Source organism: Desarmillaria tabescens, assembly GCF_030435595.1.
Source record: "Desarmillaria tabescens strain CCBAS 213 chromosome Unknown EV420scaffold_3, whole genome shotgun sequence".
Classification (NCBI taxonomy): Eukaryota; Fungi; Basidiomycota; class Agaricomycetes; order Agaricales; family Physalacriaceae; genus Desarmillaria; species Desarmillaria tabescens.
In genome coordinates this window covers 579,860-597,083 of record NW_026848302.1, presented here as the reverse complement: position 1 = coordinate 597,083, position 17,224 = coordinate 579,860, and the positions used below count along the sequence as shown (strand labels likewise).

The following is a 17,224-nucleotide window of genomic DNA, read 5'->3' as shown; positions in this document are numbered from 1 at the left end:
AATTAAAATTTCACGCGACGCGTCAGTCACGTGCAGCGTGGTCCTTTGTAATTGATTTTCCTCGTCGCTTTTCTTCTTCTTCCTACTATGTCTGACCAGTGCACTATATGTCGCCACAGCTATACCGAGCCAGCTTCGATACCTTGCGGTCAGTAGAAACAACCTGTGGATGGGAAATGCTGAATATTTCTGTCTTTAGGACATGTCTACTGCCTCAAATGCATATCCAGCCATATATTGTCGAGTAGCCCTGACGGATTTACAGCTACGTGCCCTGCTTGCAAGACAGAGTTCCCTATTGGTGAGTCTCTCGCATTTTTCAGTCTTTTCTCTCCCTCACTCATCCTATGCACCTCAGTCCTTCCAGAGGTGAGCGCCAGCTCTTCCACTTCTCTCCCCTTGCCTGTTTTCTTCCCCCAGCTCCACACTCTCCCCGAGAAATTCTATCGCTACGTCGCCCCGAGCGTCCGTTTTGAGTCGTCCAATATCCCTGAATATTGTTTGGCTTAGGACTACGACGCCTTCCCGGAAGCGAGCCAGGCCCGGCATGTACAGCTTAATTTTCAATGCACAATTAGCCCGCCGGAGGCGTGACTCGTTACTCTCGCAGCAACTCGACACTTGATCGATAACTACCTTGATTTCGATTTGCCTCCCTTTGCTCCTTTCACACAGACCGTGTTCTTCACAGGGCTTGATTTTATGGTACCTATGCTCACCTGTACATCAAATGTTCTGCGCGATCTTCGTGTAATTTCTGGTATTATAAACGTACTGTAACAATAAATTGGTATTGAAGCTAGGGTTCTCACTTGGCTTCTGTGCTGTTTTTGTTGGCACGTACGCACGCAAGGAGCTGCCTTTAAAGCCAGCACTTGAACTGTTCATTTATGTCGTGCCTCCAACGGCCCCGTGGACCAATCACGCATGTTGGCTCTGCATCTCAACTTAACTTGAGTCTCCGACGCGCCAATCACGTGTAGCACGCTCTTCCTCTTCTCCTTACCACCATGTCTGGCCAATGCACGATATGTCTATGCGGTTATACAGAGCCAGGCATCGGTACCGTGTGGTCAGTAGCAACAAGCTTCAGATGGGAAGTACTGGATATTTCCGTCTTCAGGCCATGTCTACCGCCTGAAATGCGTATCCGACTATATCTCGTCGGACAGCTCTGATGGATTCATCGCCTCGTGCCCTAGTTGCCGAACAACGTTTCCTATTGGTGAGCTTTTCCTTTTTCCCAGTTTGTCCTGCCGCCTATGCAGTGCATCCTAGTCCTACCAGAGGTGAGCGCCACGCGGTTTCCATGTCTCCGTGACCTCTTCCCTCGCCCAGCTCCACTCTCTCCCCAAACACTTCCACCGCTATGTCACTCCAAGCGTCCGATACGTCTTTATCGAGCCGGAAGCGTCCAAACAAAGGCTGGAGGCATTTGAGGCGCGTAATGCTGCGCTCGAGCGACACAACCGTGTCCTCATGACAGCAGTCGAGAAGGAGAAGAACGAGCCGCAGGTGAACTGAAGAAGTTAGAGCCGGAAGGGAAGACATGTATGCGTGATGATTCCAGGCGCGCGTGTATTGCAATTGCTGTCGAATCTTTCTATATCGTTTGAATTAGATCAGATACGTCTTCCTCAAAGTATGCGCAATCAGACAACGATGCTTCCTCACGACGCTTATCTCTAACTGCAACTTCGCTAAACGCTGCCCCAGACTACTGGAAGAAAACTTGCTCATGACTTTCACCATGTCAACGCCGTTGTTTGGATCGAGTCATTTGCTTTCACTCTGATTCAAGGGAAACTCTATGAACGTTGCTCTGCCTGGTACATAGACTTACCTAGATTTTGACTCTGGCTTGCTGGCTTCTCAGGAAACTTTGTATGCTATCATATCATAATGATGATTTTGTAGCAACGAACGTCGCAAATGCAATGTAGAACCCTACCCGTAATATATCTCAGGATCCAAGACTGGATGTGTACCAAAAGCATCGTACAAGATGAAGCCTGCAACAAACCCTACCGTCATTGTCAATCCAAACCTACGACAGCATGAGCATTGGTTTCAAGCTCCAGGCTGACAAGACTCACATAAATGCGCTCGTCAGCCACCTCATGCTCGACACATTATGGTCCTCTCGCGGGAACCACGACGAGAATCCAGAACCCGTGCGGAGTGTACGTGCAAGCCATGGCACAGACATGCTGTTCCTCCCACCTTCAGAGCGCAAAGATCTAGATGGCAGCAACAAGTCCCTATTTCGCAGTCGCCGATTCTCTCGCTCCAAACTCGCGATACGCTCCTCCAGTCTCTTCACCTGATCCTCAAAGTTGACCCGTATTCCATTCACGTAGAGCCTCCGGAGGGGGTAGCCGAAATATTCGGGAAAGTCGCGTGAGAGCTAGATGTCTGATGAGCCTTTGATTGATTATCAGGGGAAGAGCACGAACGGGGTCGTCACGTATAGAAAACTGCTTGCGACAGGCAGGACATGGTGCCGTCGTTGATCCCTCATTACGGAGAATGCTGGTTGCCTGTGCGATGCAATTCGAACAGTAAACATGTCCTGCCACCGATAATCAGTCAGAGTCCTAACGCCAGGAGAAGAGAGCGAGCGTACCACAGGGCGTGCAAACGGGGTCGACAAAGTCGGAGAGACAGATGCTGCATACGCAGGAGGTGGACATGGCGATAGAGTAGTAGAGAGCTCGAGAGGCATCCAGCAGCGACATTTTATAGCTGTGCATTGTCCGTGGATATTGTCATTGTTTTCGATGGCCAAAGCACCACGAATTTGACATATTTTCCGAGTGGCCTCTTGACCATAAATGTCGATAATTGCTTACGCATATTGCAAGGGTTAATAGAGGAAGACAGGAATCTGGATGAGAACGGACATGATGGTAGGGAGGCAGGGACGACTTTAGCTTTAGGGTCGGTCGACCGTTGGCCACTTCGGGACTTCGGACCCGAGCTCCGACAAACTCACTTTTCGTGATTCTTATCTTCGTGTTCTCTGTACATTCATTGCCTACTTCCCATTTGATATCAAGTTATCTTTGCAGCGCAGCCCGGCGATTCTCAATCCACTCGTTCCAGTGCTAGCTTCGCAGTACTTGCCTTTGAACTGGAACCAAGCAAACTAGTTTTACCTCTTTAGTTTCTTCTCTGACCGGACGCGATTCTTTCTTCGTTTACGTGATTAACAAGATTAACGTGGACTGGTACAGTATGAACTGATCCTAGTTCTCTGATCTTTAGCCCTTCGGTCAATTGATGCACGTTACTGAATTCCCTCTGGCACTGCTTAGTCGAACCAGTGTCACCAGTCTCTGAGGCTTTGGAGCGGAACGTAAATGAAACCCTTTCTTTTTTTCCGTCGGACCGTTTCAATCGGTAGTCCCTATTTCTGTCTTGCATTGCCTCCGCGGACTCTTGGACTCTTTTTTTTCGTCCGTCGGTCATCATATGGACCCACAACACGACTCCGCATTGCCGACGGACCCGGACAGGCGACACCAACGCAAACGCCTCCGAAAAGTATTTCAAAGCTCGTAGGTGAAGAACTAAGAGCACTTGTAGTAAATCTCCTTCTCAAAGTCCGTGGAGACTCTTGTTTCACTGTACAAGCTTCTGCTCCAAGACTCACTGCGATCGAAGAGTGGGGTAGATGCCTCTTTGGCGTATATATACCCCCGCTATTCTCCCAATTTCCCTCACTTAACACAACCATGATTACCAACAACCAACTTATCCAAACTACCAGTTACTTCTTCGCCATCGCAATTGCGATGGCGCTATCCGTCACGGTCTTCGTAAAGGTATGTATTCTGTGTATATACCTATTGGCCTCATTGAACTTGCTCTACAGGACATCTTCACTCTTATGATATTCCGCACGCCATCTACTGCCGCAGCGGAATATCCTGGCATTGCCGTTGTGGTAAAGGTCGAGGTCACTACCACACAATATTCGACGATTGAACCATCGTTGTCGGTATTCTCCGACTCCACCTTCATTGCAGTATCTTCGGAGTGTTACAACGGGACACGGACAGGGAAGCGTAATCGGTAAGTCGCCTTGTCGCTGTCGTTGGCCTATATCTCATTGGCACGTTTAGCTTGTCCTAAATTATACGATATTGAATGAGATCACCGGTCGACCAGGCTACAATGGCCAGAAGACGACAGAAGAATCCTAACCGATACGGGATACCGACATATTAGGATTTCAGAACATTCCCCCAAGTAAACCGCAGGACACTTTCTGGATGTGTATTGCTGGAAGACCGTCACGTCGAGGGGGGGAAAAATCACACAAGGCTGAACTATCTGGACAAGGCGAGATAGAATACAAGATAAGAATTTGGCATAAGTGTCGTGGTTGTGGTGGGAGGAAAGGAGATACCGGGATTTTCCGGTTAATTTGTCGGCTAGTATGCATTCAAATTTCAAACAATAAAAGTAGAAAAAATATTGGTGTTGGCTGAATGCGTGTTGAAATAATTGAGCATTTGTAAAAAATGTACGGTACAGGAAACACGGAGATAGTCAACTTTTGAACACGTGAATGCTCTCGAGAAAAAACCCTTTGGCTTTCTTTCCAACTTTCGCAATCTTCCTCGTAGTCTTCGTCTTCGTGATTGAAATAGAGACCTTCTTTGTTTTCCTCGACGCAACCAGGATCGTCTCTTGGGATGTTACCACGGCCTCTTCGACAAGCGCTCCCACGCGCTTCAATTGGACGGACGCCTTACGGGGGAAGTAAGAGTCCGACGAAAGGGTGAAAGGTGAGGCGACAGGAGACGCCTGATTTCCTTCTTCATGTGGACGGGTATAGGAGGCAAACGTTCTGTACACTCGTGAGTGATCCACAGAGTTTACTGGTGGTGCGGCAGTGGCTAAGGCGTTGACGGCAGTGGCGGCGAAACACCTGAAGCCTTGCATTTTCGAGTTGGGAGGAAAAATCCTTGTATCGTATGTTCAAGTCACGTATTACTCTTCAGACACGTTCGAGTCTCTTGTCAAGGTACTGAATGATGCGGAAGCCGCTGCCAAGAATATCACTTTTGGAGCAATGTTCAACGCCGGACAGGTTCGTGATTTTGTTTTTTATTTTGCAAAATGCTTGATTGACGTAAGACTTGCTTAGGTTTGCATATCGACGGAACGCGTCATTGTCTAGCGCGATGTATCCAAGGCTCTCATTACGGCTGTTGTGGAGCTATGCAAGAAGCTAAGGGCCGGAGACCCGACGCACAACTCGTTACCTGCGTTGTTCAGTCAGGCCTCGGCTGAGAATGTCATTAGACTAATTCAAGATGCCGTAAATTCTGGTGCAGAGCTTCTCCTAGGAGACCTTACCAAGGATTGGATCCACCGTACAGCCTCATTTGTTGACTAGCGTCACCCGTGAGATGCCTATCTGGAAACAAGAAACCTTCGGTCCTGGTAATGGACTCTTTGTCTTGGTGCACTGATCGTGGTGTTGATATTGCGTACAGTTACGGTATACGACACTGTCGATGAGGCCGTCGATCTGGCGAACAATACCGAATATTCCTTGGCTGCTGCGTTATGGACGCAGGACATCATGAAGGGTGAGGAAGTGGCAGATAGAATATTTTCCGGTAAGCAGGTTTACGTTCTAAGAAGATTATCGCATTAGTAAACTTTGCCTAGGTTTCACCAACATCAATGGATGCACGATACACGGCGAACCCTCTATTGAACCATTTGGGCTAGGGCAAGTTACTTAGCGGTGCCTCCGGTGACGGGCGGTTTGACGTCGATCATTTTACTCAAAAACGCGTTTGTGTAATTCATGCATCAGGCGCGAAATATCCGATGATTGAAAGGCTCAGTGAAAAGTAAGGCAATGTGTATATCAAAACGCACTTGTAATTCATCTGCTTTCGCCGAGCGGACACGTTTTGCGGAAGCTATACTGTCCATTTAATACAATTTATCCCAGTAACTACTGGGGAAGGTGAAATATAAAATAGCCAGTAACTACTGAAGCTGTCAAGAAGCTGTCAGAATACATGCATTATAGAGATTCAAATATATATTAATATTTGACACGTTTCCAATAATTGTATTCTTCCGGCTGTCACATGACCCTCGTATACCGCTCCTGCCCCCGCCTGTTGGCCGACCGATGCGCCTTGGATTTCCCTTTCCGTCGTATCCTATATTTGTCACCGATCCAGCATTGTTCCTTCCCTTGATGGGATCTCTGCCCGTCTCCTCTCACTCCTCCACATCTGATCTTGTACCTTTGACCTTGTAGATCCAACCCTTCCCGGCTTCTCGGCTTTGTCATCGATGCACGTGGGGCGGTACTGGAGTGGTATGCCATTTCCTTCCCACCATTCCCATCAGTTTTCCCTATCCCTCCATGCACAACTTTAACGGCCGTGCCTCAAGTTACTATCCTATAGCGAGAATTCCCCAGATGTTGCTTGCGTCATGAGCATCGGGATAATCATGGTCTGCTCCAGTAATCCCATTATCCATTTCTCTGCTGCGCTCTTACTGCTCTCTGCTCTCTCGCTCGCTCAGGTACCTTGATGCTCTCTGGAAGACCGTACGGCATCCCAGCCCCCACGTCAACTGCATCAAGCTTTGTACCATTCCGCAGGTTTTCTACAGGCAGGATCTCGGCATTCCATCACAGGTGCTAGTATTTCCCTATTATTCTAATGGGATACTAACATCTTGTAGTGTACATCAGACACCATTCTTTGTACTCCCTTCATCAGCCGTAACCCTCCTACATCCCATCCCAGACTCACTTCTCCGCACGAAGGAGCGCCCTAGCTTTGTGCTACAGATACCTTCACCGTTAGTTGTTGGTAGAAATAATGTCAGCATGGATGGTATGTGCAAACATCCATATTATGGATCGCTCTGTTGACTGTACTACATAGATGTCAATGTAAAATCAACGAACCTATTCAAAGCTATCTAAATCGGACAAATGAAATGCCGAACAGAAGCGCTATGGTGAGTTTACAATAAATTTATATTTGATGGAAATTGTACTTCGTTGAAACCTAGGCGTTCATACGTGACCATAAATTTATATTTGATCGAAATTGTACTTCATTGGAGCATACGTCCGTTACTATAAATTTATATTTGATCGAAATTGTATTTTATGGAAACGTACGTCCGTTACTGTAAATATATATTTCTGACATCCCTTCTTGGATAGCTAGGTCTTATAAAAGAGAATGCATGCGCGACTCTTCGGCAGTTATGTCTCGCCCAGCCCCCCACTGAGAATCCGTCTACTGGCTGTTCCACCCGACAAGCCAGACCCCTTTGGTTTTGATCAGATCTTTGACTTTACTTCTTTTTTGGATGAGGACTCCTGACAGGTGATTTCGAAGATCAGCATCGAGAGTTCTGTACCAACCATCAGTGGGGATCTCCATGGGTGCCATCCTTACCTGGATGTTGGCAGCATTGAAGAGTAGGTCCTTTTCGCTTAATCTTCAATCTGATACTCACATATTCCTGCGGCAGCTTGATCATTGGTGTGCTGCCCATTCCGGGTCTTTATCGCTATGCCGTTCGCTTGGACTATTCTGGCGAACAGCTTCTATGGCTGGCGGATCAGGGACCTCTTTTCGAGAGCGCCGTACTTGCCGATTGCACGTTGACATTTTTTAAATGTCTGTACTTGCTGTGGTTTCATAAGTGGCCCACCTGTTGACAAAGCTGAACGAGAGCAACAAAAAATAGTATGTCTTTACAATGTCTAGGCCCATCAATACAACATTAATACATATAATCAGGAGATCTTCACCCTTTACATCATGGGACTCAAATACAGATGGATTGATCATGGGCTGAAACCCCGGCAGTGGACTATCGAGCAGGTCTTCGAAAAGTTGGATCGTTTGGAAGAGATCGTCACCGCTGAGTATGATAAAATCAGTCATGTATTTAAGAAGCATTAGTAAACACTAATAACATTGCGGCCAAAGTCCATAACATGCTAAATTAATACACTAGGAGGACGATGCTGAGATACGTCCAGGGGAATCAAGGTCCAACGTCGGGTCAGGCATTTCATGGGATACCGGAGGAAGGGAGGCCAGTGTGTCGCTCCATTGTTTGCCGGCATTCTCACCAAGTTCTTGCCAGAGAGCAGCCTGCTTCAACGCATATGCTCTCGCACCAGGTAAGCTTACCTTCCTTGCCCTATCATTCCATACATTATTGTAGAACTGGAACGTCACCTTGATGCGACGGATCTCCTCTGTCAAAAGTTCACACTCTTCCTGCCAACGCTGCACTCGAGCACGAGACTTGCACCACTCGATACGTAAGGCTGTGGAGTGCATGTTAGTCATGGCGTGAGGATTTGAGAAGAATCTGACCTTCTTGGAGCCCTTCCTCTCCACTTTGCAAGTTTGTCTTCCAGATCCATGACAGTGAACGATGACCCTCTGATGTCATATCGTCATAAGAATCCAGACCACGAATATCCTCATCTCTTAAGGGAAATAGACCCGACTTCCATTCGTGTCGACCCAGATGAGTTGATACCGCATCTAGTGCGGCGTACACTCTTCGATATCGGGCTGCATCTGCTGAAACTTTCATTTCCACCCTACGCATAAGATTGTTGGCTCTCGTTCCGTATCGTTGACCTCGCGAGAACCGCTCGTGCCATATCATGAGATAAGACTTGAGGAGTAAATGATCACGTAAAATGGCTAACGTGTCATGCGCTTGTGCTAGCCGCAAGCGACGCTTGTCGTTGAGAACAGTATTGGTTGGACTGGGATCAACTGCACTGAGTCGCAAGGCCGCCAAAGGCAGATACAATGGAATCTTGGTAGGATGGATTTCAACACCAGGAGTGCGCCGATCATCATCCCGGGTGCGGAGTAGACTTGTCTTTGGCATGTACACCTTTTGAATCTCGATCCAGGCTTCGATTTTGCGGGAGATGCGGTTGGTTTGCTGTTGGATCCTGGTTCGTTGCAAGTCGGTTGAATGGGTCCCGAGTTCCTTGATGTCATCAATTAAGCGCACCCTGCAAGCATATTCGGTTCAGTGTAATATTCAGGTGAGCTTTCAATGAATAGACATACTGTGCTTCCTCCAATTGTAAACCTTGAGCAATGAATTCACTAGGACTCACATCGTGGTGAATCTCAATACTTTTTTTGGCTTTTTCTTCTCGAGCCAATTCTAATCGTACAGCGTTTTCAGTTACCACTGAAAAACTGTCAGCGTGTGTACTGACTTTAGATCATGGACAGACTCACGACATAATGTAGGAGAGAACAGATTTGGTTTTGTGCGATCACTTTCCCATGCAAGGACCATCGTTCTCCATTGATGAAGAGCGGTCGAATGGTCAGCCCGCAAAGCATCTTTGTAACTGATAAACTCGGTAACATGTTGAGCTCTGGCAGTAACAGCATCCTTATATTTCTCGCAGATAGTCGACGCTAGGTATTGTAGTATCAGTTAGCATGCACTTCCTGTGTTTATGCATACTCACCTATGATGATGATTTTTCGCCAATTATAATCGCCAAAGTGATCATCTAACGTGTCCCGATGAGACCCTGGACCCATTTCTTTCGTACTATTAGCCAAGGCATTCGTCGTAGCCCAGCCCCGCTCAGGTGCCTCCCCGTCCGTCCGTCCAACCTTAGCCGAGAAATTGAAGGAAAAGTCATTGCGGCAGCTCAAGATATGCGCTGGGAGATGGAACTTCGGGACAAGATACAAGATATTACGTTTGCTTTGATGCAGTCTCAAAGAAGCCGGATATTTCTCCATGCGAGCGAAAAACTTCTTGCGCCATTGGCACGCTATATTGTAGGAGATGACCAGGTCAGGGGGCGTGTCATATGAGAGCGTTGATAGAATGAAGTAATCCATGTTGATATATCTACGGGATCGACAGTCAGTGACACGAATGCTTGACACAAGACCTGATGTACCTCTCGCCCTTTTGCAGATCTCCAACGGACAGAGGGCGTTTCATGTTGTGGCGTCCACATACAACGGCACCGACACCTGTTGCCACAGCACCCTTCCCTCCGCGACTATTTGCAAGTTTCACTGCATCGTGATTGTTGCATGTACTCTTCTCCTCCTCGGGAATGACACCACTATATTTCTCCAGGTGAGCTTTGAAACTTTCCTCCTCCACAAAATAGGCATATCCCTGGTTCAAGCTCGGATCATTGATTTCATCTGATACATTGAGACGACGTAGACGGAAGTTCGCATCGACTGTGATGAATAAGCGGTACAACCATCGCTTCTGCCTGAACCATTATTCTTTAGTTTGATTACACGTAAAGCGGATATTATTCCCTTACAAATTGTGTGACCACCCATCTGGCAAGTTAACATGCGGGTGTGGACATGCCAGACAACAAAGCGCCAGTTCGCCTGGCTGAGTCTCTTCAATACCTTCTTGCTCGTGTCCTCGGCCAAAGCGTTTCAGTGCGCGGAAGTGATGCCATTCACGCATGATTTGAAGAAATGAATCATAGCGATCCTAGAATACGTTTAGGACTGTTATCTGTCATCTTGATAAATAACACTCATACCGGTGGTGGATGGAGTCCTGTGTTATCCGATAAGCGAGCTAGAGTATGGTAGAACTCATAAGTGGAAATCTTTGACATAAATGATAGAACTTGAAACAGATTAAGAACTCGAAAGGTTGCCGCCGTTTGAGGATAGACAGTCGTGGCAGGCCAGAGATGGCTTCGAAGAAGCTGTTGATAGTGGTCCAAGTCAACGTTTTGCGTGCATTCACAAAAACCCATTTGAAGCGTGTGGATCCCATCGACGTTGATCACGACAAAAGAATGAACAACCGCAGGAATCAGGCATGTCTGCCCTAGTTTGTGTCCTAGCTGGACAACGAGACTAAGGTCACCCAATGAAATCTTCTTGAAATAGGACCCATTCCAGACCTGAAAAACTTCATGAGAAAAGTGAACAAAAGAGGTGTAAGGGCCTACCTCCACTCTATGAAAGGGCATACCCCGATGACGCTCAATGATACACGCACGACACAGCATCTGACCATCGAAACAAGATAGACAGCGATGTTTACCCTGCTCTAACCCACACATATCACAGTCAGTACAGTTTGTATGTTCCGGCGACTCTGATTGCAAAACCTCCTCGAGAAATTCCTTGCGCTGGGATTTCCAGACCAACAATGGGTGGTCCTATGAGATAAGTTGCACTATAAGAAGCAGGTCAGCAACAAGAATTTACTCACGCCCATTGGTCTGGGAAGACGTGCCCCCTCGCTGTCATTTGATGCCAATGCGAACTCAGTAGGAACTTCGTGGTCTGGATCAAGGAACGATAATGCGGACATGCCCACTGCAAGCGAGCCATCCCATGCAGAAGAAGCCAAACTTTCTTGGGAAGTGGGAACAATATTGTCAGAGGCCAATTCTAAAGGAAGATGGGTCGTTGTAATGTGAGTGCTTCTGCCGGTATGTCGCTTTGTGGCGGATGACGCAGATAGTGAGTGGTCAGTATGCCAGTGATATTCTTGTGTTGGTGGGAGATCAATGCTTATCTGCACCGTATTGTCATCGTCTGCGGTATCGAGGATATCCATTTGAGCCCGTCGACCCTTTTTGCGAGGATTGTAATTCATATTGGTAGATTTGGTAGATGAAAGGAAAGAGTCGGTAGGTTCTGAGAAAGATGGGAGAAGTAACTCGTGATTTTATTGAAAGAACGTATCTCTCTTATACAAGAGTAGGAAACTACTGACATCCTGTAACCCAATGGTAAGAATCCGAATCCGAGAGACAAACAGAACTTCGGGCATCTGCCGTCTTACCACCAACACATGGTCATCTGAAATCAATCTTCCTAGTCCATGTGTCGTACCTTCAAGTCACGCAGATGCATTGAGAGTATGTGAGGCAGCAACACAGTAGAGAGCGTAAGAGGGCAAGTCTGAATAAGCATGATTACACGTGTTGGTATCACGATGTTACTATATAGAGATAAAGATAGGAGCCTATGCGAGTTCTGATTCGACATTATCAACGAGCTTCCGTGGTTTGGGCATCCTCTCACTCCTTCGAACGCCCGATACCCCTTCTTCCTGCCCATTGCTACGTGTCTGTGCTGCAGCCTTTGCAGCCTTTGCGACCTTCGCCCTGATCTTTACTCTTTGGGCCATCTCCCGTTTACGACCTGCGGCATAGAAGGGTTCCCACATTTCAAGGGTACGAATGATTGCAGCAAGATCCTGTGAAGGAAGTGAATGACTTCAGTGGCACTCAAACACAACTGGCTCATGGGCTTACCTTCTGGCGGCAGGCGTACCAGTGTTTACAGGCATCCTTATCGGTAGGGTCAGGCAGTTGCAGCTGAGCACGGAAACGATCCTTCCAGAGTAGCCAGAGCTGGGATTGAAAGACAGAGTATGGTTTTGGATGTTTACAGGCATCTGCTTTCAGGCGGCGATAGTAGGCGATATACGGCTCCAAGAATTCCTGCTGTTCTTTGGTGGTGCCGACCCATGAAGATCTAGACCTGGTCGACATGTCAACAGCCTCTGCAGAGCAAAACCAGGAGGAGTACGTACATTTTGCTTGCCGCTTCAAAAGTGGATAGTCTGATCTAATTTTTGCTGGTTGTCCCCTTTTAAAAGCCTGAACCACCGGGGATCAGTGCAAGTAAGATTTAAATTTGCTCCAGTAGAGATGTATCCTTGACATTACAGTAAATATATATTTTTGACATTACAGTAAATTCAATTTTCAGCAGATTCAATTTCTGACATTTCCAGTGGATTCAATTTTTGACATTTCCAGCAGTCAATTTTTGACGTTTCCAGTCAATTCAACTTCGTTATTCGGTTGGAGGACACCGCCACTTTTGGTCTCGACTAGGTTCTCTTTCACCATTTCAGATGGTCACAGTGGATTATACGGAGGAGCGCCGAGCAGCGCACAATGCTAGTAGTCGTCGCAGCTACGCCAAGTACGCCTACTCTTTCTATTTGTTGGGTTGCTGACCTCTTTTGCAGGCACCATAACTTGATCAATGAGAAACGACGGGACAACTATCGAAAGAAGAAAAACCAAAGACACGGGTGCAGGTGCGTGAATTCCCTCCATGGAGGCGTCGTTTCTTACCAAATTAACAGGCTTGAGCCACTGGTTCGACAGGCGGCACGCCTTGTCGAAATCGAAGTGAACAGTGGTCATTCACATGCTGAGTGCGTGTTTCTTCCTCAGCGTTATCATATAGTCATTCTGAGCTTCACAGGCGTTGTTCATCACTAGCTGAAACGATGGATCAGATTGAACGCCTCTATGCTAGGTTTGGAATGCTTACGCAGGACTCACCGAAAGGTTTCGCCAACTCCGTGTATCGGCAATACCAGCAAACTGTTACTGTCAATTGCCCTAAAGGCTACCGCAGTCTCCTCGACAATGCCGTTCTGGAGATATCTGCCATCGAGCGGTCAATGTTGCAGCACGAATACATTATTCTAAATACGACGGGTGTCAGGAAGGAGATGAGACGGCTTCGCATGGTACTAGATCCGGTTCACACGTTGGTGGGCTGGTTGGAGGAGATGCTCTTGGAGGCGATGATCAGTCCTGCTGGTTTAAAGGAGAAATATAAGAACGGGGAGCTTGCATTTCTGATAGATTAAGAATTCAACATGTATTCACTACACAGCTATATACATCTTCGCCTCTCTTTGCCACACTAGCCTGTAGTTGTTGTATGTGACACGTAAATTATAAGGACCATCGATTGCAACGCGCCATATGTCCTCCATGTTGGGATAGCAATCCTGAGTTAGTGCTAGAATGCACTCGAAGCTTCGGCATGACTAAGCGGCATGAACATTTAACCGCAATAGTAGACACATATAGTAATCCGTAGTAAATTCTAGAAGTAGTACAACTTGTATTTAAGTACGATGCCTCTCCCTCAAGAGGCTAATTAATTCTCTCTCACACACATTCTCCTCTGTACTTCCAACAGGTTATGGGCCCCGGCCCTAACTGAACTACTTACCTCATTACCTACTTCACACTTTTGTACATTACGTACACATACAGAACCACATGGAAAGCCAGTCCGTTTACAGAATTGACCCTCTTAAGGGCCCAGAAAATTACCCGACATGGAAAATCAAAATGATCGATATCCTAACCGATTTAGGTCTAATTGATTATGCAGATGGAAGCATCAAGGCCCCAGCAGAAGCGGCACTGGTGGCAGATTGGAAGAAGAGCGATAGGAAGGCTCTTTCGACAATAAGGTTGCGGGTTTCGGATGGCCCGCTGGTGTATATTGCTGGTTCGAAGACTTCAGAAGAAGCATGGAATGCTCTAAAAGACATGTATGAGTCCAGGGGACCCATGGGAATTGTCCTTGTTAGAAGGAGATTCTTTAGAGCTCAGTGTGAAGAAGGGGGAAACATAGAGGAACATATCAGGACTATGAGGTCCTATCAGGAGGAGCTGGCATCCCTCAAGCAGAAAGTTGAGGAGGAGGACTTCTCTATTACACTGCTTACATCACTCCCGGAATCATGGAATTCATTCATTTCATCAGTGGACACTGCAGATTTGAAAGATTCCTACAAATTGATTTCCCGAATTCTCCAGGAAGACATCCGATTATGAGAAAAGACTTCTGATCCGACCACAACACTTGCAGCACATGGCAAGAAGAAGTCCAACTCAAAAATCACATGTTATGGATGTGGAGAAGCCAGTCACATCAGGGCAAATTGCCCAAATGAAAAGAAGAATTCTGGAAAGTCATGGAAGGGGAAAGGGAAGGGCCAGACCCAGGCACATGTTGCCAAATCGGATTCAGATGAAGAAGATTACGCGTTTTGCACTACAGACACTGCACTTGTTATGCTTGCAGGGTCATCATGGCTGGGGGACTCAGGAACAACTAAACATATAGTCAAGAACAGATTGCATTTTTCTGACTATGTTGAGACCCCAGGACATGAAGTTATTGGTGTAGGAAAGTCAAAAGGCTTGGGAAGAGGAACAGTAAAGATTAAAATGGTTGAAGGGGACAAGACTACTTCAGTTACACTGAAGGATTGTATTCACTGTCCCGAGGCACCATTCAATCTTATTTTGCTAGGGCGCATCATGGATGCCGGGTTTGAACTCAAATTCAAAGGATCCCGGATGGATATTATCTCACCGCATGACAAGACAATTGGTCATGGAGATAAGATTTCGAAGCTGTATAGCCTTGACATCATTGCGCCAGAAATAACTCAAGCCCACGCAATTAAACCAGCCCGATCATGGCAGAAGTGGCACCGAGTGATGGGCCACTTAAATATAGGATCGGTAAAGAGATTATTCAGAAAGAAGATGGTCAAGGGTATGGATGTGGATGAGTCAGCTGAGCCCCAGAAGGATTGCAAAGCCTGCATAAAGGCCAAGCACCATGTTGAGCCATTTCCACAAGAAGCTCAAAGAGAATACACAAGAATAGGTGAAATGACATTTTCGGACCTATGGGGGCCAGCCCGAACTCACGGTATCCATGGAGAAAGATATTACATAAGCTTCACAGATGGCAAATCCCGGAGGACAATATTGTATTTTCTCAAGTCAAAAGAAGGTACGGAGATCCAAAAGAAAATCCAGCAGTACCAGAAATACATCAAAGTCCACAAAGGGGAGGACCTGAAGTTTATGAGGATTGATAATGGGAAGGAATACATTAATGAGGTGGTGAAGGAATACCTCCATGGCAATGGCATTCAGTTGGAACTGACTGCCACATATTCCCCACCCCAAAACGGAATTGCGGAGAGAGTCAATCGGACCCTCGTGGAGCATGTGCGTGCCATGCTAGAAGAACATCACTTGCCAAAATTCCTATGGCCCGAGGCCGTGGCATATGCCATGTACCTGAAGAACCGATCACTGACTAAGGCCATCAAGAATGATCTAACCCCCGAAGAAGTGTTTTGGGGCATGAAACCGGACATTTCAACACTCCAGGAGTTTGGAGCAAAGTGCTGGGTGTTGCAGCAAGATAGCAAAAGGTCAAAACTCGACCCGAAATCAAGGGAATTCATTTTTACAGGTCTTACAGATGAATCTAGGGCCTGGAGATATTATAATTCTCAGACCAGACAGATTCAGACCTCAAGAAATGTTATATTCCTTGATGACAACACTAAAGAGCCTACAGACAATGACTATATTGTATCCCACCCTTCATCGCTCGAGGGGGAGTTAGGGAACAATGTCGAGCAGACTCCAGGTGACATTTCCGATGATTCCGCGGCTGCCGAAATTGCCGAATCAAAAGGGGAAATGCCCCTTGATGCCCCGGCAACCAAATCAAAGCTTCCCATTTGGTGTGGGAAGGTGATCGAGCCACGTACCAAATCGGTCCAGATCGCATCAATCAATCAACCAAGTTACCGGTTGCTCCATAATCCAGCTGCAAGAGGCATGAAACCGCCAGAATTGCAGCGCGAAATGACACAGGAACCTTTGGAAACTGCAAATATAGCAGCAGACTATGCATGTCTGGGGGAGACTGCAGATAACCTCAGTGATGAGCCATTAAGCCTTGAAGAAGCTAAAACAAGGCCAGATTGGCATCATTGGAAGAAAGCAATGGATGAAGAATATAATCTATTGACTTCTCTGGGTACATGGCAGTTAGAGGAATTACCCCAAGACAGGTCACTTGTAAATTGCAAGTGGACTTATAGATTAAAAAGGGATGGTGATGGGAAAATCACCAGATACAAGGCCAGACTCGTTGCGAAAGGATTTTCGCAGGTTCCCGGCATTGATTTCTTCGAGACATATGCACCCATTGTCAGGTTGGACACATTCCACCTACTTATGGCCATTGCCGCACAAAGAAACTTGATTATACATGGAATGGATATCGTCGGAGCTTACCTAAATGGAAAGCTCAATGAATCTATTTACATGGCTCAACCGCCAGAATATTCTGATGGAAGCGGCAAAGCGGCACACCTCAAATTGACATTGTATGGACTCAAGCAATCTGGCCGAGTTTGGAACGAAAAATTAAACGCTACATTTTTGGGACTTGGATACACGAGATTGATCAGTGATCAATGTGTATACATCAGACAAGCGAAATCAGGCCCCATAATTATAGCTGTGCATGTAGATGACATGACACTGCTTGCC

General features: G+C 46.7%; 6 protein-coding genes across 6 annotated transcripts; 3 read left to right on the top strand and 3 right to left on the bottom strand.

Moving 5' to 3' along the window:
- The first annotated feature begins 43 nt into the window (after positions 1–43).
- Positions 44–638, top strand: EV420DRAFT_653384 (uncharacterized protein). The gene is made up of 3 exons (XM_060482940.1): positions 44–148; positions 200–301; positions 359–638. Exons 1-3 carry the CDS (start codon positions 88–90, stop codon positions 508–510), a joined length of 315 nt encoding a protein of 104 aa, XP_060337494.1. The 5' UTR covers positions 44–87; the 3' UTR covers positions 511–638.
- A 1,234-nt stretch (positions 639–1,872) lies between these two features.
- On the bottom strand, positions 1,873–2,952 carry EV420DRAFT_653335 (uncharacterized protein). The gene is made up of 4 exons (XM_060482939.1): positions 2,627–2,952; positions 2,457–2,572; positions 2,097–2,407; positions 1,873–2,047 (listed from the first exon to the last, which is right to left on the bottom strand). Exons 1-4 carry the CDS (start codon positions 2,751–2,753, stop codon positions 1,948–1,950), a joined length of 654 nt encoding a protein of 217 aa, XP_060337493.1. The 5' UTR covers positions 2,754–2,952; the 3' UTR covers positions 1,873–1,947.
- Positions 2,953–3,737: 785 nt separating this feature from the next.
- Positions 3,738–4,356, top strand: EV420DRAFT_1743475 (uncharacterized protein; the record flags this gene model as incomplete). Its single annotated transcript, XM_060480077.1, has 3 exons — positions 3,738–3,827; positions 3,878–4,077; positions 4,242–4,356. The coding sequence occupies 3 exons, from the start codon at positions 3,738–3,740 to the stop codon at positions 4,354–4,356; spliced, it is 405 nt and encodes a 134-aa protein (XP_060337492.1).
- A 3,671-nt stretch (positions 4,357–8,027) lies between these two features.
- EV420DRAFT_1635933 (uncharacterized protein) lies at positions 8,028–11,676 on the bottom strand (the record flags this gene model as incomplete). The annotated part of the gene is made up of 10 exons (XM_060476513.1): positions 8,028–8,350; positions 8,400–9,061; positions 9,120–9,246; positions 9,297–9,482; positions 9,536–9,930; positions 9,983–10,312; positions 10,367–10,548; positions 10,601–10,972; positions 11,021–11,233; positions 11,287–11,676. 10 exons carry the CDS (start codon positions 11,674–11,676, stop codon positions 8,028–8,030), a joined length of 3,180 nt encoding a protein of 1,059 aa, XP_060337491.1.
- Positions 11,677–12,048: 372 nt separating this feature from the next.
- Positions 12,049–12,580, bottom strand: EV420DRAFT_1635932 (uncharacterized protein; the record flags this gene model as incomplete). Its single annotated transcript, XM_060476512.1, has 2 exons — positions 12,049–12,282; positions 12,341–12,580. 2 exons carry the CDS (start codon positions 12,578–12,580, stop codon positions 12,049–12,051), a joined length of 474 nt encoding a protein of 157 aa, XP_060337490.1.
- Positions 12,581–12,948: 368 nt separating this feature from the next.
- On the top strand, positions 12,949–13,701 carry EV420DRAFT_1474315 (uncharacterized protein; the record flags this gene model as incomplete). Its single annotated transcript, XM_060469202.1, has 4 exons — positions 12,949–13,019; positions 13,066–13,137; positions 13,186–13,257; positions 13,362–13,701. The coding sequence occupies 4 exons, from the start codon at positions 12,949–12,951 to the stop codon at positions 13,699–13,701; spliced, it is 555 nt and encodes a 184-aa protein (XP_060337489.1).
- Between the last annotated feature and the right edge of the window lie 3,523 nt (positions 13,702–17,224).